This window comes from Schistocerca cancellata, chromosome 3, assembly GCF_023864275.1.
Source record: "Schistocerca cancellata isolate TAMUIC-IGC-003103 chromosome 3, iqSchCanc2.1, whole genome shotgun sequence".
Taxonomy (NCBI): Eukaryota; Metazoa; Arthropoda; class Insecta; order Orthoptera; family Acrididae; genus Schistocerca; species Schistocerca cancellata.
The window spans coordinates 845184328-845208062 of NC_064628.1; the positions used below are offsets into that span (position 1 = coordinate 845184328).

The following is a 23735-nucleotide window of genomic DNA, read 5'->3' on the forward strand; positions in this document are numbered from 1 at the left end:
GTACATGCAAGAAATCTGTATGGTGCAAAAAGCGGCAACTGAGTATAAATAATAGAAAGTGCGAGGTCATCAAATGAGTACTAAAAGGAACCTGCTAAATTTCGATTACAGGATAAAACTCACAAATCTAAAGCCGTAAAATCAACTAAACATTTAGGGACTACAATTACGAATAACTCAAATCAGAACGATCATATATATTAAAGTTGTGGGGAAAGCAAACCAAAGAATGCGATTTATTGTCAGAACACTTGAAAAAATGTAACAGGTGTACTAAAGAGACCTTTTACACTATGCTTGTCCACGTTCTTCTAGAGTATTAACGTGCGGCGTGGAATCCACGTCAGACAGAATTGACGGAGGACTGAGAAAAATGCAAAGAACGGCAGCTCGTTTTGTATTATCCCGAAATAGGGGAGAGAGTGCCACGGATATGATACGCGAATTGGGGTGGCAGTCTTTAAAGTAAAGGTGATTTTCGTTGCTGCAGGATCTTGTCATGAAATTTCACCTTTGTCCTCAGAGTGTGAAAATATTTTGTAGGCGCCCACCTACCTGGGGAGGAATGCGCATCACAATAAAATAGAGAAATCAGAGCTCGCACAGAAATATTTAAGTGTTCGTTTCCCCGCGCGCTGTTAGAGGGTAGGATGGTAGAGAATAAGCTTAAAGGTGGTTCAATGAATTCTCTGGCAGACACTTAATTGTAAACTGCGGAGTAAATCTATAAGAAACTTGCAGCTGATGGAATAGCGTGGAGAGCTGCAATAAGGAAGTCTACCGTCTGGAAAGCATTACAACAACACTACCTTCATTGCATAACGTAAGACATCAGCTCCACGACAGATTTCAGAAACGTCAAAGCTTAATTACGAGGTACATTTAAGTAATAACATCTTACATTATTTTCCTCACAAACTAATTATACGAAATGAAACTCGATTGAATTTCCTCATGTTGTGAAATCAGAAGGAGCGATCTGTTTTACTTTGTAAAAACTTTCTAAAGCCAAGATCGCATAAAAATTTTTTTATTTACAACAACCGTTTCGATATAGATTTTGCTGTCATCTTCAGGTCTTCAAAAATTTTTGTTACAGAACGTGCTCATTTTGAGATGGAATCTCATATCAAGTTTTCATAGTAATGGCTAAAATGTAGCACATTATACAAAGGTTTGTCATAAATAAAACATTAAAAAAAAGCACCTTATGGATGTGGTCTTGTCCACATATGTAGCCCTAACAGATGAGTTTTGCGTCATGAAATCGCAATACTCAATAAAATGCACTGTATCCCATCCGTAATCATTCGAAATCTATCTTAAATGGCGTATAAGGTGGATCTTCAAAGACCAGAACAGTTTTAGATAAGTTATTGTAGCGACCATTCACAGCCCAGAATCAATCATCCGTATGTCTGAATTACACACGTTACCATGGGCATGGCTGGAGAGGAATTCGTGGCCGCCACATCCAATTAGAAGACTGATGATTAAAAAAAAAGACAGATGTCCTATTTGGAATGGTTTCCGTTTACCACAATAAACAATGCAACATGCATTGTACAAAGGATCAACTGAAAAATACTATTTTTAAGACTTTCGCCTCTAAGAATTATCGTGAAGATCACTGTACAGGTCACAATAAATTTTCGAGTATCCCACTGTAAACTTCATTGCATTTGTGCAATCTTAGGACAACATTTGCGTTGCTCATCTGAATGCCTCTAATGGTGTAAGATCCGACGATCGTGTGGCCAGTTAAATGTACCACGACGGTTAATCCAGCGACTTGGGTAGGTGCGGTATGTTCCCTCACATGTCCGGTGAAATGTGCTCTGCCTCGGAAACGATTCGGAATAGAGCACGTGTCCATATGAATTTTCTGGCTTCAAATAGGTGTTCCTGTCTTATGCCGGAATACTGACCATTCCTGCTGGGACACATTCTGGATGTGGGGGTCTAGGAGAGGGCCGAGGGTGGTGCAGAAATACACAATCGAGTCCTCATGAGCTCCAGAGTAGGTGGGCGGCATACACAATATATCACCTAAGGGCGGTGGTTTTGGAGGCCGGGAGGGGGGAGCAGGGGGCGGTGGTTTCGGATGTGGCGCCACGCCAGTTCCTTGCGCCAGCTGGCGTCGCTCGGTCTCGCCGGGGGCTAGATTTGCCCATCTCACCTTCGTCTCACTACATAGTATCCCTTGGCCTATGCCAGCGGGTGGAAGGCGGGAATCCAAGCCACCTTCACGTGCGTGCATGTCTCACTATATAATGTCCCTTGACCATACCAGCGGGTAGGGATTCGAGCGATCCCACGCCCGGGTTCGATTCCCGGCGGGGTCAGGGATTTTCTCTGCCTCGTGATGGCTGGGTTTTGTATGCTGCCCTTAGGTTAGTTAGGTTTAAGGAGTTCTAAGTTCTAGGGGACTGATGACCATAGCTGTTAAGTCCCATAGTGCTCAGAGCCATGCTTTGATTCGAGCGACCTTCACTGTAGCTAGTAGTTTAAAGTCAATATATATCGAGAAGTGGTGCGTTTCACCTGCGCAAGCGAAATATTTATTCCTTGACTTCGCGTTGCTCCATGCCGAGCGAAGAAAAATAAGAAAATCGGATTGCGACTGGACTTTGTTACGAGACAGGATAACGAGAGGACGTACATGAAGTGTGTGCAATGAAACAGTCATTGTTAGCCGCCATATTGTATAATTTGTGTTTCATGAGATTCACAAGCGATATGTAATGTTAATGTGGAGTTCAGTAACGGCCAGAATACAGTCTGTAGCATTTCAAAGGTAGCTGCGCTTATATAATTTTGAGCAAATGATTCTGTGATGAACTATTATGTACTACAAGCTTGTGTAGCACTTCGAACATTTGATGGTCGATGCTTGCTGTAGAACCTGCTTCAACAACACGGCCAAAATCACAGAGAAAGTTTTCTCTGCTAAAATGAACTCATTTCACTCGCAGCCAATCATCGAATGACCAAATGCGAATGGCAGTGTTCCAATTCGAGAGGATCCTATAGGTTTTCTTTCTCTTATCATTTCAAGAATTTTAGAGGCGGCGGGCTAGAGAGTAACGTGTCTACGTGAACAAAATTACGTACGCTGTGGACGAAGTCGACGCCATATGGGATATTGTGCTTCACAGACATACAAACAGACACACTACACACACTAGTCCAAGAACAACGAGTTTAAAATTACCAGCCTAAAACATTAATTTATGCTTTTGAGCAGTAATATTATATCTTCGACCCTCTTTCGAAGATCCAGACGCTACTACCGCGTCTATGTATGGGAACATCGTGGCAATCCCCGTACGACGTGTCTTCGAGAGTAACGTGTCTACGTGAACAAAATTGCGTACGCTGTGGGGGAAGTCGACGCCATATGGGATATTGTCCTTCACAGACATACAAACACACTACACACACTAGTCCAAGAACAACGAGTTTAAAATTACCAGCCTAAAACATTAATTTCTGCTTTTGAGCAGTAATATTATGTTGTGGATTGGCAAGACAGCCAACCCACTATGACAGGAAGCCGAAAGGCACGCGTTTAAGCTCACGCAGGCTGGCGTGAGGTCTGGAACAGGACACGGAATTGAGACTAGTAAAAAAAGTACGTAGCGGCTGGAATATTTAACTTTAATCCATAATTGATGAACATCGCTCTTGACATGTTTTACAGCATCAATAGTAACTGGTAATGGCGCCTTGCTAGGTCGTAGCAAATGACGTAGCTGAAGGCTATGCTAACTATCGTCTCGGCAAATGAGAGCGTAATTTATCAGTGAACCATCGCTAGCAAAGTCGGTTGTACAACTGGGGCGAGTGCTAGGAAGTCTCTCTAGACCTGCCGTGTGGCGGCGCTCGGTCTGCAATCATTGATAGTGGCGACAGGTCCGACGTATACTAACGGACCGCGGCCGATTTAAAGGCTACCACCTAGCAAATGTGGTGTCTGGCGGTGACACCACATATTATATCTTCGACCCTCTTTCGAAGATCCAGACGCTACTACCGCGTCTATGTATGGGAACATCGTGGCAATCCCCGTAGCTAATAATTTCTACTTCTGATGACGATGTTGGAGGCACCTGTCCGGGGCTATTTTATCCGAAACGCAACTGTCCACAATATCAATACGTCGTTGCGATGGAAGCGGCGGCGTACCTGTAGGCAGACTCCTCGGTGCAAAGCCTGCCAAAGGGGACGCTGCGCGGGAAGACGACGGCGACGCGCAGGTGCTGGATCTGCTGGTAGAAGATGTTGTCCTCGAGGTCGCCGAACGGGATGGTGTTGGGCAGCGCGGGCTGCGGCACCTGGCGCACGTTGACGGCGGCGAGCAGCAGGCAGCGGGGCTCCCCCGCGTCGCGCCGCAGCTGCAGTGACACTGCCAGGTTGGTGTTCGCGTGGAAGTTCTTGCCCGTCGTCGCCAGCACCACCTCGCACCGGAACACCTGAAGGCCGAGACACGCACTTCTCACGTTCTCCCCTACGCCAGTACGTCTACACTGTGCAAGCTGTGATAGCAAAATGTCAAAAACTAATTATAAGAAAAGTTAGTCACCACAGTACACCTTCTATTAAAGACAGTACACCTTCTATTACCACAACTGATGTAGTGCCACTGCTCATTACCGTCGTTACTCGCCGTATCTCGCCGATTCCCGTAAGACTTTGAGCTTGGTGTGCATTTGCTCTGAAAAGATCATTGGCCGTCATCACCCTAATTATACGAGGTGCATTCGAGTTCTAAGGCCTCCGATTTTTTTTCTCCGGACTGGAAAGAGATAGAAACATGCGCATTGTTTTAAAATGAGGCCGCGTTCATTGTCAATACGTCCCAGAGATGGCAGCACCGTGCGGCAGATGGAATTTTACCACCAGCGGCGAGAATGAGAACTGTTTTAAATACTTAAAATGGCGATGTTTTCCTTACTTGAACAGTGTGCGATCATTCGTTTTCTGAATTTGCGTGGTGTGAAACCAATTGCAATTCATCGACAGTTGAAGGAGACATGTGGGGATGGAGTTATGGATGTGTCGAAAGTGCGTTCGTGGGTGCGACAGTTTAATGAAGGCAGAACATCGTGTGACAACAAACCGAAACAACCTCGGGCTCGCACAAGCCGGTCTGACGACACGATCGAGAAAGTGGAGAGAATTGTTTTGGGGGATCGCCGAATGATTGTTGAACAGATCGCCTCCAGAGTTGGCATTTCTGTGGGTTCTGTACACACAATCCTGCATTACGACCTGAAAATGCGAAAAGTGTCATCCAGGTGTGTGCCACGAATGCTGACGGACGACCACATGGCTGCCCGTGTGGCATGTTGCCAAACAATGTCGACGCACAACGACAGCATGAATGGGACTTTATTTTCGTCGGTTGTGACAATGGATGAGACGAGGATGCCATTTTTCAATCCAGAAACAAAGCGCCAGTCAGCTCAATGGAAGCACACAGATTCAACGCCACCAAAAAAATTTCGGGTAAGCGCCAGTGCTGAAAAAATGATGGTGTCCATGTTCTGGAACAGCGGGGGCGTAATCCTTACCCATTACGTTCCAAAGGGCACTACGGTAACAGGTGCATCCTACGAAAATGTTTTGAAGAACAAATTCCTTCCTGCACTGCAACAAAAACGTCCGGGAAGGGCTGCGCGTGTGCTGTTTCACCAAGACAACGCACCCGCACATCGAGCTAACGTTACGCAACAGTTTCTTCGTGATAACAACTTTGAAGCGATTCCTCCTCCCTACTCACCTGACCTGGCTCCTAGTGACTTTTGGCTTTTTACAACAATGAAAGACACTCTCCATGGCCGCACATTCACCAGCCGTGCTGCTATTGCCTCAGCGATTTTCCAGTGGTCAAACGAGACTCCTAAATAAGCCTTCACCGCTGCCATGGAATCATGGCGTCAGCGTTGTGAAAAATGTGTACGTCTGCAGGACGATTACATCGAGAAGTAACGCCAGTTTCATCGATTTCGCGTGAGTAGTTAATTAGAAAAAAAAAAATCGGAGGCCTTAGAACTTGAATGCACCTCGTATGTGTAGTGTCTGTTCTGTCGGACACCACATATATTCTGAAAATTGTCTGCGAAGAATACATTTTGAATCGATCAAATCGCTGTTACCGTATTTCCTTAGGCGCCTACAGTTGTTGTTAAATGACGATCAGTTTGGCTTTAAGAAAGTTAAAGTCACCAGCCGCAGTTCTGGCACTCTCTGTGTCCAGTGGGGTTCCTAGAGCTGTCGCAGCATCTAGAGTATGTGCCGTCACTGGTTCTAACTTCATATTTTTCTTTTTCTCATGGCCTCCTTCATGCCACCTAAGCAGGTAACTTTCGGTCTTCCTCCTCTCCTTATTCACTGAGTGTGGTACTTTAAGACCTTCTTTGGTCATCTCTCATCTGTCATTCCGATTTTGTGTCCATATCAGGAGAGCTTCTGTTCTTCTATGTGTAATGCTTTCTTGAGTCTCGGTCATTTCACTAATCCCCGTATTTCTTACGTTGTCTTGCCTATGTATTCTACACGATCTTCTGAGGTAGTCGAATTCTACAACTTTCAGTTTGTTTTTACTTTTTTCAAGGAAACTTCCAGCACTCTCATCCATAGGTCTTTACTTTCCAACTTACCTTACAAGACCATAACAAAGGATTTAGCTTCTGAATTGCTGCATTCTCGTGGCTCCTTGTTATTGTATTTCCCAATTAGTTGTTCTGTCTTCCAGTGGGAGGCTATCCAAATATTTCAGTATTTCACTTGCACTGATGTGCGGGCCCCTACTACATTTTCTCTGCTTCCTAATTATTCAGTCTTTTGGAAGTTTACTTTCAATCCCTACTTTATTATATTCTTCTAATAATTTTCCTGGCATAAGGGAGAGATCATCTTTGACAAAATTACTGCAGAAATCAGCGATCGCAAACAGCATTTTAAAATTAATTGTAACAGTCGTCAGAACAAGGTCCGTTTATTAAACCTTTTAATAAACGTGGCTTGTGATCTAGAATGTTGTAATTTAATTCCAGATATCATCTTATTCAGTGGCCACCATTACCTGATCATCCGAAATGAATGGGCTCAAATGGCTCTGAGCACTATGGGACTTAACTTCTAAGGTCATCAGTCCCCTAGAACTTAGAACTACTGAAACCTAACTAACCTAAGGACATCACACACATCCGTGCCCGATGCAGGATTCGAACCTGCGACCGTAGCGGTCGCGCGGTTCCAGACTGTAGCGCCTTTAAATGAATGGGTTGCACATATATTGATCCTTTGTCATATGAGTACCCATTCCAGCAAGTTTCCTGCTCCGCAGTTCTGAGGCTGTCTGGATGTATATTTTAACAATATATAGGAGATAAACAGAGTTTCTGTTTTAATCCTTTTCCAATTCCGAACGGCTGTGTCAAAATGTTATTCCCAGCTTTCATTGAAGACTCTGCAAATTTCTATAGGTTGCACACACTGCTAACGTACAGGGTGAACCACAAACCGCTTGCACTGCAAATAATTTGGACATCGAAGGCCCTATCGATACACGGTTTTGACATAATTAAATTGTAGGCAAGGGAGCGTTTTTACAGCCAATACGTAGATTTTGAGACGTTGACGAAGGTACAGTTTTTTTACAAAAGTTATAAATGCATATTGACAGAAAAATTCTAAAAGTAGCATAAATGAGAATGTCACGGGTGTTTGTTGCAGGAAGCCAGTGCAAGTAGTTTACAAGTTACTGTATTGTGAACACTGTTAACACCGACAGCTGTTTGCTCCATCCTGTTGCTTAGATGCTAGGCGGCGATGTTACGTTTGCTTACGTAGTGTTTTGTGTACACTGTGATTGCACTGAGACGATCCTGTCACTTATTGCGTTACGGTGGACGTAGTACCACGTGGTTGGAAGATGCTATTTCCCACTGCGAAAAAAACGGACAAGTTCATGGTATATCGTGAAGGTAGGAAGTATCCCGTTCGTGCGAGGTTCCGTGTACACCGGAAGATGTCACAATGGTCGTCAACTTCTTCAACCTCATGAAACAATTACAGATGATATGATACAGCGTATTACTGCTCCTTGCGTTGCAATTTCTGCTGAAGTGCTAGAACGTGTGCAGCAATCGTCACATTGCAGACTACAAGCTTGTATTGACGCTGATAGTGGTTATTTTGAGAACAGGCTTTGAGGATAGATCGGTTTTCTACCTTTCAGATCTCACAGAGGTACTACATTCAAATTTGTTTTGTTTGTCTTTCATTTGTCCTAGGCAATGTCTCATTTAACAACACGACACCTCCGGACACCTACTAAAATTAATGTAGGGTTGCACAGGCGCACCCAGGAGAAAAATGGCTCTGAGCACTATGGGATGGTTCAAATGGCTCTGAGCACTATGGGACTTCACTTCTGAGGTCATCAGTCCCCTATAACTTAGAACTACGTAAACCTAACTAACCTAAGGACATCACACACATCCATGCCCGAGGCAGGATTCGAACCTGCGACCCTAGAAGTCACGCGGTTACGTACTACAGCGCCTAGAACCGCATGGCCACCACGGCCGGCACCCAGGAGAAATAAAAATTCCTTTTTATTACTACATGGAAGAAATAACTGACAGTGTCCTCAACATTCAAACTACGGTATCTCGTAACCTGCTTGCAGTTGATTACTGCAACAAACACTATTGACGTTCTAATTTAGTCTAATTTGATTGTGGTTCTGTTAACAGGCATTGTTCCATTAAAATATTTATACCTTTTTAAAAATAAATACATGTTTGAAACACATAGCACTATGTGGGCTGCATAGGCGGGCCCCTGCCTGCCACCACAATCTGTGAAATCCGCGTTATCAGCGGCGCCTTGTATTACGGAAATATGTGCAGTGCCAAGTTTTAGTAAATTCACCCTGGATACTTTTTCAATGTCATTTCGCCTCAAGCCCTTGGCTTTTTTCAGCGACACAGTGTCATACCCCTTCTCGAGATGTTGTTGTTTCGGTCTTCAGTCCTGTGCAAGCTTCTTCATCTCCCAGTACCTACTGCAACTTACATCCTTCTGAATCTGCTTAGTGTACTCATCTCTTGGTATCCCTCTACAATTTTTACCCTCCACGCTGCCCTCCAATAGTAAATTGGTGATCCCTTGATGCCTCAGAACATGTCCTGCCAACAGATCCCTTCTTCTAGTCAAGTTATGCCACAAACTCCTCTTTTCACCAATTCTATTCAAAACCTCCTTATTAGTTATGTGATCTATTCATCTAATCTTCAGCATTCTTCTGTAGCACCACATGTCGAAAGCTTCTATTCTCTTCCTGTCCAAACTATTTATCGTCCACGTTTCACTTCCATGCATGGCTACACTCCATACAAATACTTTCAGAAACGACTTCCTGACACTTAAATCTATACTCGATGCTAACAAATTTCTCTTCTTCAGAAACGCTTTCCTTGCCATTGCCAGTGTATATTTTATATCCTCTCTACTTCGACCGTCATCAGTTATTTTGCTCCCCAAATAGCAAAACTCCTTCACTACTTTACGTGTATCATTTACTAATCTAATTCTCTCAGCATCACCCGTCTTAATTGGACTACATTCCATTATCCTCGTTTTGCTTTTGTTGATGTTCAGCTTATATCCTCCTTTTAATACGCTGTCCATTCCGTTCAACTGCTCTTCCTGGTCCTTTGCTGTTTCTGAGAGAATTACCATGTCATCGGCGAACCTCAAAATTTTTATTTCTTCTCCATGGATTTTAATACCTACCCCGAATTTTTCTTTTGTTTCCTTCTCGATATGTATGAACATAAAACGACTAATATTGGGTTGTTTTGAAACTCAACCTTATGCAAACAATTTGTTTATTACTGTATTTACCCAGATGTGTTTCGACACCTATGTGTCATCTTCTGTGGGTCAAATTTTTATTTCTGTAAAATACAATAAGAAATTTTTTAATGATTTAACTGTTGTAGGACTACGGATTACAATATGTGCAATTTGCTTTGTTTTGTTTAGACGCTCACCTTAAAATTACATCTCTAAATGAACTGCATTATTAAATGACTACTCTGATTCCTTAGTCTATTTGTCATTAGATGTCTTAAAGTAACAATGTTGTCGTCAGAGAATCGTCCCTTCCTTAATCCACTTTGGTCTTTTTGTAGATAGAACTCCTTCTTGAAAGTGAAGTAGTTCTGTTATAATCTGTAGGGTGACTTATATTTCATATATGTGTGCACTTGTTCTGTCTCCTTGATACTGCAGATGTTTGTTAACAGTGTTGACTGTTTCTTCTACTGGCACATTCGTGTACATGGACGTGATGTCAAAAGATACCAGGGTTGCTGTTGATGATATGTTTATATCTTTTATCTTTTCTATAAGTTCACTGGTATTTCTTAGGTTTCTGTTATTTGTGGAAGTGTATAATTTCTGTAGCAACGTATCTGGTGTCTAGCTAGGTGGTAAGATGGTGCATTTTTGATTACAGGCCTGATTTTTATGTTTCATTGGTAAACTATTGAGGCTGGGCGCTTTGGGATTCTTTTGTGTCATGTATTTGGCTCGAGTTTCCGTGACGGTGAGTTTTTAAGAGTTTTTGTATGTTTCTTTCGTACCTCATGGTGGGATCAATGATTAATTTCATAACGTTGTTCTATAAGTTCTTCTGATTTCTTTATGTACTCTGCCTCATTCATAAGTACAAGAGTATTCCATTTGTCTGCTCTAGTGATGATTTCATTGTGTTCTTGGAATTTTTTGTTTAGTTTTATGCATATATTTTGCTCTGTTGTTTTTGTTTTTAAGATAGTGCGGGTCCTGTTCTCCTTGATGATGAGTTTTATCTATTCTGCTACAAGTTTCCTTGTCAAGTTGGCGCCGCCCGCGGTGGTCTGTTCAGGCGCTCAGTCCGGAACCGCGCGACTGCTACGGTCGCAGGTTCGAATCCTGCCTCGGGCATGGATGTGTGTGATGTCCTTAGGTTAGTTAGGTTTAAGTAGTTCTAAGTTCTAGGGGACTGATGACCACAGATGTTAAGTCCCATAGTGCTCAGAACCATTTGAACCTTGTCAAGTTGGCATTGAAATTTGGGTTGTACAACTTTTCTTCTTGCTTTATTATGTATTCCGTCTCTGTGATCAGGATTTCTATGATTTTGTGGGACAGGTTTGTGTTTATGTTGAGTTTTGTCCCCTTTTAAAGTAATTCTCTTTCTTGTTTTGTTAATTCTATGTCACTTAATCTGACAACTCTGCCATGCAACTTCTGTTGGGCCCCTACTCTGTCTTCATTATCTATTGTTGTGGTAGATCTCATGAGGTGATTCAGTATTTCGTTTTGTGTTTCTTTCTTTTTGTTCATTAGTATTACTGTGTAAGACCTGATTTCTTGAGTTATGTCATAGAATAGGGCTGGTGTTTTTAAGAGACCAGCTAATTCAAGGTGTGTTTTGTACAATTACATATTAAGCTTCTGTTTTTTCGCATATCGGAAACGAATTTCTTCTTCTAACCAAATAATTTCTGCGTTTCTTTTGGCTACTTGTGCTGCAGGTGGCTTGCTGTTTGGACTGCCTTTACAAAACCAGGGATTATGTTACTTATTAGACAGATTTTGTTAAACCTGATGTTAAGGATAGTTATGTGCAGCTGTACTGTTGTATTCTTGAATTTGTTGAAGAGCTTCGTGGGAAATGCTTGACTTGGCGTTGAGATACTCATTTTACTACGGTTTGAAGCTGCTCTTGATGTTCTTCCGTGTTTGCGTTTTCCAACTGGTTTGTTTTGAAAATCAGCCTTATGGAAACATAATTTGTTTATTTTTGTATTTACTCAGACATGGCCGACCGAGGTGGCCGAGCGCTTCTAGGCGCTTCAGTCTGGAACCGCGCGACCGCTACGGTCGCAGGTTCGAATCCTGCCTCAGGCATGGATGTGTGTGATGTCCTTAGGTTGGTTAGGTTTAACCGGTTCAAAATTCTAGGGGACTGATTACCTCAGCTGTTAAGGCCCTTAGTGCTCAGAGCCATTTCAACCATTTAAAAAGAAAATCAAATGTTTGTGAAGTCTTATGGGACTTAACTGCTAAGCTCATCAGTCCCTAAGCTTACACACTACTTAAATTATCCTAAGGACAAACACACACACACACCCATGCCCGAGGGAGGACTCGAACATCCGCCGGGACCAGCCACACAGTCCATGACTGCAGCGACTAAGACCACTCGGCTAATCCCGCGTGGCGGACCATTTGAACCCAGACATGTTTCGACACATATGTGTCATCTTCCGTGGATCAAATTTTTATTTCTGTACAGTACAAAATAAAATTTATAATAATTTAACTGTTGTAGGCCTAAGAATTAGAATATGTATAATTTGCTTTGTTTTTCTTTGGTGCTCACCTTAAAGTTACATCGCTAAATGAACAACATTATTAAATGATTACTCTGATTCCTTAGGCTGTTTGTCATTATTTGTCTTAAAATAACAATGTTATCGTCAGAGAATCGTCACTTGCGGAATCCAATTCGCTCTTCAATGCCTAGCAACAGCCACTCCGTCCTGTCTTTTAGGACCCGACTGTCAAACCTACCAATAGATTCGTAACACTGACTCCACAATAAAATTTTCACCTATCTTCTTACTACGTTTCTTAAAAATGGGATTTAGATATCCCAAATTCCAATCATTGATCACTTCTTCTCCCTCTGACATTCATGCGCTAAAAATTTGCTCAAACGTTCCCATAATATATTCGATCAAACCTAATGTTCGTTTCCTAGTCAGTAAGATTTTCCTTTTATTATGCTTTCACATTTCTGACACTGTTCTCATAATACTACAGAAAGAAATTCAGATAGGGCTTCTCGATACAGAAAAAGTGTTCGGCAATGTTAAATTCTACTAGGTGTTCGAAATTCTGAGAGAAATACAAGTAAGCTGTAAGGAAAGGTATGTACTGGAACCAAGAGGAACGAGAAGAACAGAATACAAGACTGAAGTGCTCGGATCAGAAAGATTATAAGACACGGATGTAGTGTTTCACCTCCCACGGTTCGGTTGTACATCGAAGAAGCAAGCAATGAAATTAAGATTCAGAGTGGGAGGGTATCAAGATTCATTGTCGTTGTTGCTGTCCACAGTGAAAGTTAAGAAGAATTACGGGACAATTTGAATGGACTGAACCGTCTAATGAGTACAGAATATGGACTGGAAGTATACCAAAGACAGACGAAAGTAGTAGCAGAAATGAGACAACTATGAGCTTAAACATCGTAGCTAGTGATCCTGGAATAGCATTAGAATTTTTGTCACTCAGGTAGCAAAATACACCCATTCAAAAAACGTTTTGCATTACCTCGGTTCCGAGAGTTCCGAACCCTGAAGAGAAAACTGGAATAGCGATCAACATAAACATCATTTCCGCCCTTTTCAATGCTCATGAAAACCTCACATTGCATTTTGTGCCACCATACAACGAGACCTTCAGAGGTGGTGGTCCAGATTGCTGTAAACACAGGCACCTCTAATATCCAGTAGCACGTCCCCTTGCATTGAAGCATGCCTGTATTCGCCGTTGCACACTATCCACAAGTTAATGAAACCGCTGTTGGTCTAGATTGTCACTCTCATCAATGGCGATTCGACGTAGATCCCTCAGCGCGGTTCATGGATCGCGTCGTCAATAACCAGCCCTTTTCAATCTATGCCAGGCATGTTTGATAGGGTTCATGTCTGGACAACATGCTGGCCACTCTAGTCGAGCGATGTCGTTATCCTGAAGGAAGTCATTCACAAGATGTGCAGGATGGCGTGCGAATTGTCGTCCATGAAGTCGAATGCTTAGCCAATATGCTGCCTATATGGTTGCACCATCAGTCTGACGACGGCATCGCACAGCTGTTATACGTCGCCTCCCATGACCACCACCGGCGTACCGTCGGTTCCACAGAATGCCACCCCAAAACTAATGATGTTGAATAATGCTTCTCGTGCAGCCGCAGGACGTCCTGTTACGACTCAAACTGTGGGGAATAGGCTGCATGATGCGCAAATTCACTCACGACGTCCATGGCGAGACCCATCTTCGCAAGAACGACACCATGCAGCGCGCTACAGATGTGCCCAAGGACATGCCAAATGGAATGCTGAGAATTGGCATCACGTTCTCTTCACCGATGACTGTCGCATATGCCTTCAATCAGACAATCGTCGGACACGCGTTTGGAGGCAAGCCGGTCAGGCTGAACGTCTTAGACTTACCGTCCAGTGAGTGCGGCAAGGTGGAGGTTCCCTGCTGTTTTGGGGTGGCATTCTGTGGGGCCGACGGTACGCCGGTGGTGATCATGGAAGACGCAATAACGGATGTACATGAATGCCATCCTCCAACCGATAGTGCAACCATATCTGCAGCATACGAGGCATTCGTATTCACGGACACCAATTCGCACCCCCATCGTGCACATCTTGTGAATGAATTCCCTCAGGATAACGACATAGCTCGACTAGAGTGGTCAGCACGTTTTCGAGACATGAGCCCTATCAAACATGCCTGGGGTAGATAGAAAAGAGCTGTTTATAGACGACGTGACTCACCAACCACTCTGAGGGATCTACGCTGAATCGCCGTTTAGGTGTGGGACAATCTGGACCAACAGCGCCTTGATGAACTTGTGGATAGTATGCCACGACGAATACAGGTATGCATCAATGCAAGAGGACGTGCTACTGGGTATTAGAGGTACAAGTGCGAACAGCAATCTGGACGACCACCTCTGAAGGTCTCGCTGTATGGTGGTACAAGACAAATGTGTGGTTTTCATGAGCAATAAAAAGGGAGGAAATGCTGTTTATGTTGATCTCTATTCCAATTTTCTGTACAAGTTCCGGAACTCTTGGACCCGAGGTGATGCAAAACGTTTGATGTGTGTATATGACCGACGAAGCTAGGCGCATTTAAAACCGAGACTAGGACAGGCAACGAAGGCATTCTTGGCCAAAAGGAGTCTACTACCAAATATCAACCTTAATTTGACGAAAAAATTTCTGAGAATGTATATTCGGAGGTGAATCACGGACTGTGGAAAAACCGGAAAGTAAGACAATCGAAGCGTCTGGCCTAATGAAATAAAAAATGAGGATCTGCTCAAAACCGGCTAGGGGAGGCACATGTGGAAAACACTGTCAAGTTTTTGTCCGCGGTTTCCACACAGGAAGAAGGACATTTGTTAAGACAGCAAAGAATGGCTTCCGTGGTGCCTGAGGCAGCTGTAGAGTGTATAAGTTGTGGAGGAAGACAGAGACTGGAATAGATCTAAGAAATAATTGAGGACGTAGGCTGCAAGTGCTACTGTAAAATGAAAAGGCTGGCACCAGAGAGTAATCTTTGGCTCATTGAATCGTCAGAAGAGTGATGTCTGAAGAAAGAAAATAGGTGTGTGATGATGACAGAACCATTTGGGGCTACCCAGCAGGTACCAGGCGCAAGGATGGCGAATGTCCACGATGAGGTATGCATTGACTGACACACAGGTGGCGGACGAAAGCTGCAGTGGGCTGACGGACGCTGTCTTGCTGCAATCTCTCCTTTGAACAACTTGTGCTAGTCCGCTCCTAGACAGGAAAACTAGAGAACTCTGTGCTGACTGAGTTTCTAGTCAAGGGTCTTCGATGTCGATTATTTCTCCTTCGCTATTACGAAAATGATTTTACATATTTTTTAAATCTTCTGAAGATCGTATTTGCTTTCTGCCAAAGAGGAGGAGCCAATGTAGCAAATCATTTACACCCGGGGATGACTGGTCTATACAGATGTTTCGGAAATTTTCAGCGACGCTGTAGACATTGGCAACAGGAAAGGAAGGATGCTGCTGATGAACCGCTACCAAAAGTAGGATCATGTTAAGAAGAATTCCGATAACAGCTGGTAAAGTTGTTGTTTATTGAAAGAGAACCGGTTCAGAGTCTTGAATTCGCATGGTCATGGTAAAGAGCAACGTACAGTGTCACAAATTTGTACATATTAAAATTAATAAAGGAATGTCTAAAAGACTCTCACAACGCACACCGTTAAAAGGTCATAGGCATACCATCGCTGCTAGTCAAAATTTACTTTTCAGTGAATATTGTCAATAATATGGTGAGTGAAAGGTAACGAAGACGTGCTCCATTCCTTTAGGACAAATTGCTGATAGGTGAAACCTGCAGTTACAAATCCATGTTCTGAATTTTTCCTCCATCTAAAAAGGAGAAGGCAAAATGTTTTATAGTGAGAGGACGCTAAAAAAGTAATTAGTTATTGTGCTATGCAGTTTTGTGTGTGAAATGTGTCAGGTTTCTTACCGGTGTGACGGCAGGGTGATTTGGAGTTGGTCAAAGCGGCCAGCACGAATGACTAATACAGACTAGCTGCTGGGGTCACGGAAGCTGCCCATGTGGATAGTGTGATGTCACATACTCATGACTAGGAGATCTAGGTTGATACCTTTAAAATTCATTTTATATAATAAAATTGTGTATTATTCTCGCTTGTAAACATCAGCTGTTTATTTCTTCCTTTAGTCGTCTACTGGTTTCGGTTATTAACCATCATCCAGGATGTAGGGTCAAACAGATTAGTTAAAAGCATCACATATTCCTTTGAAGCAGAACAGTATCGAAATTATCCACTGAAATTGTACAAACATCTGACATAATTTGTCTTAGAATACCTAGAGCATTCTAAGACAAAGGATGTGTTGTACTTTAGACCCTGGATGAAGGTTAATTACCGATACTGGTAGATGATTAATGAGACAAATTAACAACTGATGGTTACAATGCATTTTATAAAATACTTTACGGCTGTTGAACCTCACCTTATAGAAACAGTGAGAATTTTATTATGTACTAATACCCAATCGTACAAACAATCAAAATTAACTGGAATCGAGTGCTTTAATTCTAATTGGTTATTCAACGTGGCATGTGCAGTTTCTTTTTTTATATCTAAAAATTTCTATTTCCTCTAATATATTCAAAATACGGCTTTTTTCTTTTTTATTAAGTATTTTTAAATTTTCTGAAGGGCATATGATGCTGTAACCTTCTCCGCGTAAGTGCACTGTTAATGCAATAGGGGATTATCTAAGATAAGGTGTTCCTGAAATCTTATTCAAGTTAAGATGTTCCTGAAATCTTATTCGAAATAATCTACCGGTCTGGCCTACATATGTTGTTGTGGTCTTCAGTCCTGAGACTGGTTTGATGCAGCTCTCCATGCTACTCTATCCTGTGCAAGCTTCTTCATCTCCCAGTACTTACTGCAACCTACAGCCTTCTAAATCTGCTTAATGTATTCATTTCTTGGTCTCCCTCTACGATTTTTACCCTCCACGCTGCCCTCCAGTGCTGCATTTGTGATTCCTTGATGCCTCAGAACATGCCATACCAACCGGTCCCTTCTTCTTGTCAAGCTGCGCCACAAATTCCTCTTCTCCCCTATTCTATTCAATACCTCCTCATTAGTTACGTGATCTACCCATCTAATCTTCAGCATTCTTCTGTAGCACCACATTTCTAAAGCTTCTATTCTCTTCCTGTCCAAACTATTTATCGTCCATGTTTCACTTCCATACATGGCTACACTCCATACAAATACTTTCAGAAACGACTTCCTGGCACTTAAATCTATACTCGATGTTAACAAATTCCTCTTCTTCAGAAACGCTTTCCTTGCCGTTGCCAGTCTACGTTTTATATCCTCTCTACTTCGACCATCATCAGTTATTTTGCTCCCCAAATAGCAAAACCCATTTACTACTTTAAGCGTCTCATTTCCTAATCTAATTCCCTCAGCATCACCCGACAGAAATATGAATAGGGCAAAAACTGCATGTAATGCAGCATACACCCGCTTCATTATATTTATTCACCGCAGCTCTTTCCGTTTTCTGCCTGTGTCCGAAAAAGTAAAATACGCTGGAATATTGTTTCTAGTTCGCATACATTTGCCTATTTTATCGGATACTGCAAAAAAATATGGTATTCTACAAAAAATAGAGCGTTTCCCAATCTGCTGGCTGGTCTAAGCGTTATAAAATCCGCCTCTGATCCGCTGTGGGAAAGATGATTTATCTTTTTTTTTAATATACTTGTGTTAATTGTGTTAACAAATTCTGTATCGTAAGTGCTTCGATACGCTATATACCGCACAACCTCACATTCAGCCATTTGATCTTCTATAGTAAGGAGCACTTCATACATACGGCTTAACATGGCTCGGGAAGTCGCGGATTTATGTTTCGTTGGGTAGCGTGACTGCGTGTGTATAACAAGATCTGTCGTGATAGACTTTCGGTATACATCAAGGCCAATAATTCCGTTCGGTCACGGAGAGGTCCAAAATCGGTAGAGTGTCATTCTCGGCGCACAACCCAATAAACTGTATCTTTTAGTTCAAACTATTTAGATGCCGGAGAAACAGGTCGCCTTCAACATTTCACCAGCATATATATCTATTCGATAGCCTTAATCTTCTAGCATGTTGTGGAAATTTTGTCGTATATTCTTGTTCGTCAGTAAAACATCGCTCTTACATGTGGACTGGAGTACTCGTCCTTCTCTGCGTATGTGGCACAAAAACAGTACAATATTGTACGTGATTACCCCTACCAGCTGACACAAACAGAAAGATATTTCTGTTTGTGTCAGCTAATAGGGGTAACCTTGTACAATATTGTTTTGCTGTTGTGCCATGTATGCACAGAAGCAAGATGTATTCCGGTTCGTACGTACCAGCGACGTTTTAGAATGAGAAATGAAACTGGTTTAAACTGGTCGAGCGCACAGGTAATAAAAAGAATACGGCCCACTTGGACTATGTTTTAGTTATCAAAACACGTTGAGGTTTTGGACCACCACAAAAATAAAGTTTTAAACTTTTCTCTTTCTTCGATTTACTCTTAATCCATATTCTGCACTGTTCATTCCATTCAGCAAATTCTGTAATTCTGCTTCACCCTCACTGAGGACAATGATGTCATCAGCAAATTATGTCACTGATATCTTTTCACCATGAATTTTAATCACACTCTTGAACCTTTCTATTAGTTCTACCCATGCTTCTTCGATGTTTACATTGAACAGTAACACTTCGTTCTTGACCTTTCAGTCTTATGTTCCCACTTGGCTCTTGTACATATTGTGTATATTGTACACACTTTATGTTATTTCGAGCGTCTTGCACCATCATATACGTCGAACATTTTTTCTACGTCGACATATCCTACTAACGCTTCTCTAATTTACTGCAGTCTCGTTTCCAATATCAACCGCGGCGTCAGAACTACCTTTCGGGTGACTTTACCTTTCCTAAAGCCAAACTGATCATCATCACCACCTGTTTCATTCTTCTGTATATCATTCCTGCCAGCCAGTTGGATGCATGAGCTTTTAAGCTGATTGTGCGCTGATTCTCGCACTTCTCAGCTCCTCCTATCTCCGAAATTTTATGGATGATATTTTTCAAAAAGTCTGACAGTATATCACCAGACTCGTATAATCTGCATAACAACGTGAGCAGTCGTTTAGTTGGCACTTTGTCGAATGATTTTAGAAATTACTATGGAACGTTATTCACCATTTCTGCCTTGTTTCATAAATGAAACTATAAATAGTCTTGCAAAGCTGTTTTAAATCGTGATTCTCATACTGGATCCGCTGACTGTTCCATATCGCCTCCTATTTCTTCTTCTATCACTTCATCAGGCAAGTCCTCTTCCTCACAGAAGCTTTGAAAGTACTCTTTCCACCTATCTGCTCTCTCCGTTGCATTTAACAGTGGCATTTCCATTGCACTGTGAGTGTTACCGTCCTTGCTTTGAATTTCTCCGAAGGTTATTTTGACTCTTCTGCGTGCTGAGTCAGCCATTCCGACAATAATTTCTTTTTCGATTTCTTCTTATTTTTCATGCAGCCATTTCGGCTCAGCTTCCCTGCAGTCCCTATTTATTTCATTCCGAAGTGACTTGTCTTATCGTATTCTAGAATTTCCCTGAATATATTTGTATACTTTCGTCCGTCAAGTGAAATATTTATCCTGTTACTTATGTTATCTCTGATTAAACTTTTTAAAGATAACCATTACTTCAGCTGAAGTGATCATTGACTCTCGGTATCTACAGCCTTAGAGTTTTTCAAGAGTCTCTCTTCATTCCTTAGCACTTCCGTACCCCACAGCCTTGCACGTCGATTCTTCCTGACTGGTCTGTTTAACGTCAGAATACTCTTCATCAGTACTAAATTGTGATCTGAGTCTATATCTGCTCATGGCTTCACCTTACAATCCAATATCTGATTTCGAAATCTCTGCCTGACCGTAATGTAATCTAACTGGAAGCTTCCGGTATTTTCTGACCTTTTCCAAGTATACCTCAGCCTCTCGTGACTCTTGAATAGAGGATTCGCTGTTACTAACTGAATTTATTGAGAACTGAATTAGTCTTTCTCCTCTCTGATTCCCACTCCCAAGCCCACATTTTTCTGTAAAACTTTCTTCTACTCCTTCCCACATAACCGTATTCCAGTCCTCCTATTTTAATCTCCTCTTACGTACTGAGTTATCCCTTCAATAACCTCATATGTTTCCTCTGCCTCTTCATCTTCTGTTTGCGACGTCTGCGTGAGTCAGTGTTAGTTTGCTGTCGACTCTGATGCGAACAACCCTAACAATGACCTCTTCGGAGTAACACTCTGCCTGCCTGCCTGTTCATAAGGAATCCTGAGTTAATAAGGATCATCAAAACCGATTCAGGGATTAGCGAACACAGGGTTGTCGTAGCGAGATTGAATATTGTAATCACCAAATCCCCGAAAAATAAGCGGAAAATATACCTATTCAAAAAGCAGATAAAAATTCACTTGACGCCTTCCTAAGAGACAATCTCCACTCATTCCAAATTAATAATGTAAGTGTAGACCAGATGTGGCTTGAATTCAAAGAAATAGTGTCTGCAGCAATTGAGAGATTTATACCAAATAAATTAACAAACGACGGAGCTGATCCTCCTTGGTACACAAAACGGGTTAGAAGACTGTTGCAGAAACAACGAAACAACATGTCAAATTTAAACAGACGCAAAATTCCGAAGATTGGCGATCTTTTACATAAACTCGAAATTTAGCGCGGACTTCAGTGCGAGACGCTTATAATAGTTTCCACAACGAAACTTTGTCTCGAAACCTGGCAGAAAATCCAAAGAGATTCAGACCGTACGTGAAGTATGTTAGTGGCTAAAAAACAATTAATGCCTTCTCTGCGCGATAGCAATGGAGATACTATCGAAGACAGTGCTCCCAAAGCAGAGTTACTAAACACAGCCTTCAGAAATGCCTTCACAAAAGAAGACGAAGTAAATATTTCAGAATACGAATCGCGAACATCTGCCAACATGAGTAACGTAGAAGTAAATATCCTCGGAGTAGTGAAGCAACTTAAATCATTTAATAAAAGCAAGTCTTCTGGTCCAGACTGTATACCAATTAGGTTCCTTTCGGAGTATGCTGATGCATTAGCTCCATACTTAACAATCACATACAACCGTTCGCTCGACGAAAGATCCGTACCCAAAGACTGGAAAGTTGCACAGGTCACACCAGTATTCAACAAAGATAGTAGGAGTAATCTAAATTACAGGCCCATATCGTTAACGTCGATATGCAGCAGGATTTTAGAACATGTATTGTGTTCGAAGATAATGAATTACCTCGAAGAAATCGGTCTATTGACACACAGTCAACATGGGTTTAGAAAACATTGTTCTTGTGAAACACAACTAGCTCTTTATTCACATGATTTGTTGAGTGCTATTGACAAGGGATTTCAGATCGATTCCGTATTTCTGGATTTCCGGAAGGCTTTGGACGCTGTACCTCTCAAGCGGCTCGTAGTGAAATTGCGTGCTTATTGAATATTGTCTTAGTTATGTGACTGGATTTGTTATTTGCTGTCAGAGAGGTCACAGTTCGTAGTAATTGACGGAGAGTCATCGAGCAAAACAGTAGTGATTTCAGGCGTTCCCCAAGATAGTGTTATAGGCCCTTTGCTATATAAACGATTTGGGAGACAAACTGAGCAGCCGTCGTCGGTTGTTTGGAGATGACGCTGTCGTTTATCGACTAATAAAGTCATCAGAAGATCAAAACAAAACGATTTAGAAGAAATATCTGAATGGTGCGTAAAGTGGCAGTTGATACTAAATAACGAAAACTGTGAGGTCATCCACATGAGTGCTAAATCGAACTCGTTAAACTTCGGTTACACGATGAATCACTTTAATCTAAAAGCCGTAAATTCAACTAAATACGTAGGTATTACAATTATGAATAACTTATTGGAAGGAACACATAAAAAATGTTGTGAGGAAGGCTAACCAAAGGCTGCGTTTTATTGGCAGGACACTTAGAAAATGTAACAGATCTACTAAGGAGACTGCCTACACTACGCTTGTCCGTCCTCTTTTAGAATACTTCTGCGCGGTGTGGGATCCTTACCAGATACGACTGACGGAGTACATCGAGAAAGTTCAAAGAAAGGAAGCACGTTTTGTATTATATCGAAATATGAGAGAGGGTCACAGAAATGATACAGGATCTGGGGTGCAAATCATTCAAAGAAAGGCGTTTTTCGTTACTACATAGAGAGGAACGATCATTGCGATAAAATAAGGGAAATCAGAGCTCGTACGGAAAGATATAGGTGTTCATTCTTTCCGCACGCTATACGACATTGGAATAGTAGAGAATTGTGAAGGTGGTTCAATGAACCCTTTGCCAGGCACTTGACTGTGATTTGCAGAGTATCGATGTAGATGTAGATGTCTTCTTTCCGTTTCACTTCCCTGGCCTACACTATATGTAGACTGAGTCTTACCATTCCATTTTTCACATTTTCTAGCTTCCGTGCAAGCTTCTGACATTCCACAGCCGGACTCGTAGAACGTTATAATTTCGTTGGTTACTCAATATTTTTCTCAGCGTCTCCTCCTGCTTGGAACTCCCCTCCAAGAGATCCGAATGTGGGAATATTCCGTGATCTTCTGCCAATGGAAACGTCATCATGACACTTTAACAGTTTCAGACCACATGTCCTGTGGGCGCACATTGTGTGTCTTTAATGCAATGGTTTCCATTGCCTTTTTCGTCCTCGTGCCGTTGAACATTGCTGATTCTACAGCCTTTTAGGGGCAAGGGAATCTCCTGAATCCCTGAAATTCTGCTCTCTTTGACAAGGCCGTAGGCATATCTACGGCGGTGTCTTATGCTGGAAGTCTTGGACAGCCACAGGAGATAACTTTTATTAAAAATTTTAGTAGTTGCTGGATTCTAACCTAGGACTGATAATGTTTTGATTGCCAGTCATAGACGCTAAAGGTAGACCAAATGGTACAACTCAGACTTTACTCGCTTTTATTAGTCCACTACATGCCTTACTGTTAGTATCTGTTAGGAGTGAAGTCTCATGCCACATCTTAAAGCGACGTCGGTGCCGTATTTTCAACGTAACGGATATCACTGTTGCAACTGTTAACCGCTGAATGTTTTCATTTCGACATCGGTATGACGAGAGATGCAGATAAGGGAAAAGAAATTTCGTGAGGCAACTGAAACGCAGCTTTCGGTGTTCTCTGCTTGAACGCAGCGGCCGTT

General features: G+C 42.1%; 1 protein-coding gene across 1 annotated transcript in view; it reads right to left on the reverse strand.

The window, feature by feature from the left end:
• Positions 1 to 23735, reverse strand: part of LOC126176603 (toll-like receptor 2) — a 400052-nt gene that overhangs the window by 210588 nt on the left and 165729 nt on the right. The window contains exon 3 of the mRNA XM_049923763.1: positions 4189 to 4475. Within this exon, the coding sequence (XP_049779720.1) occupies positions 4189 to 4475 (287 nt within the window). The remainder of the gene's footprint in view (positions 1 to 4188; positions 4476 to 23735) is intronic.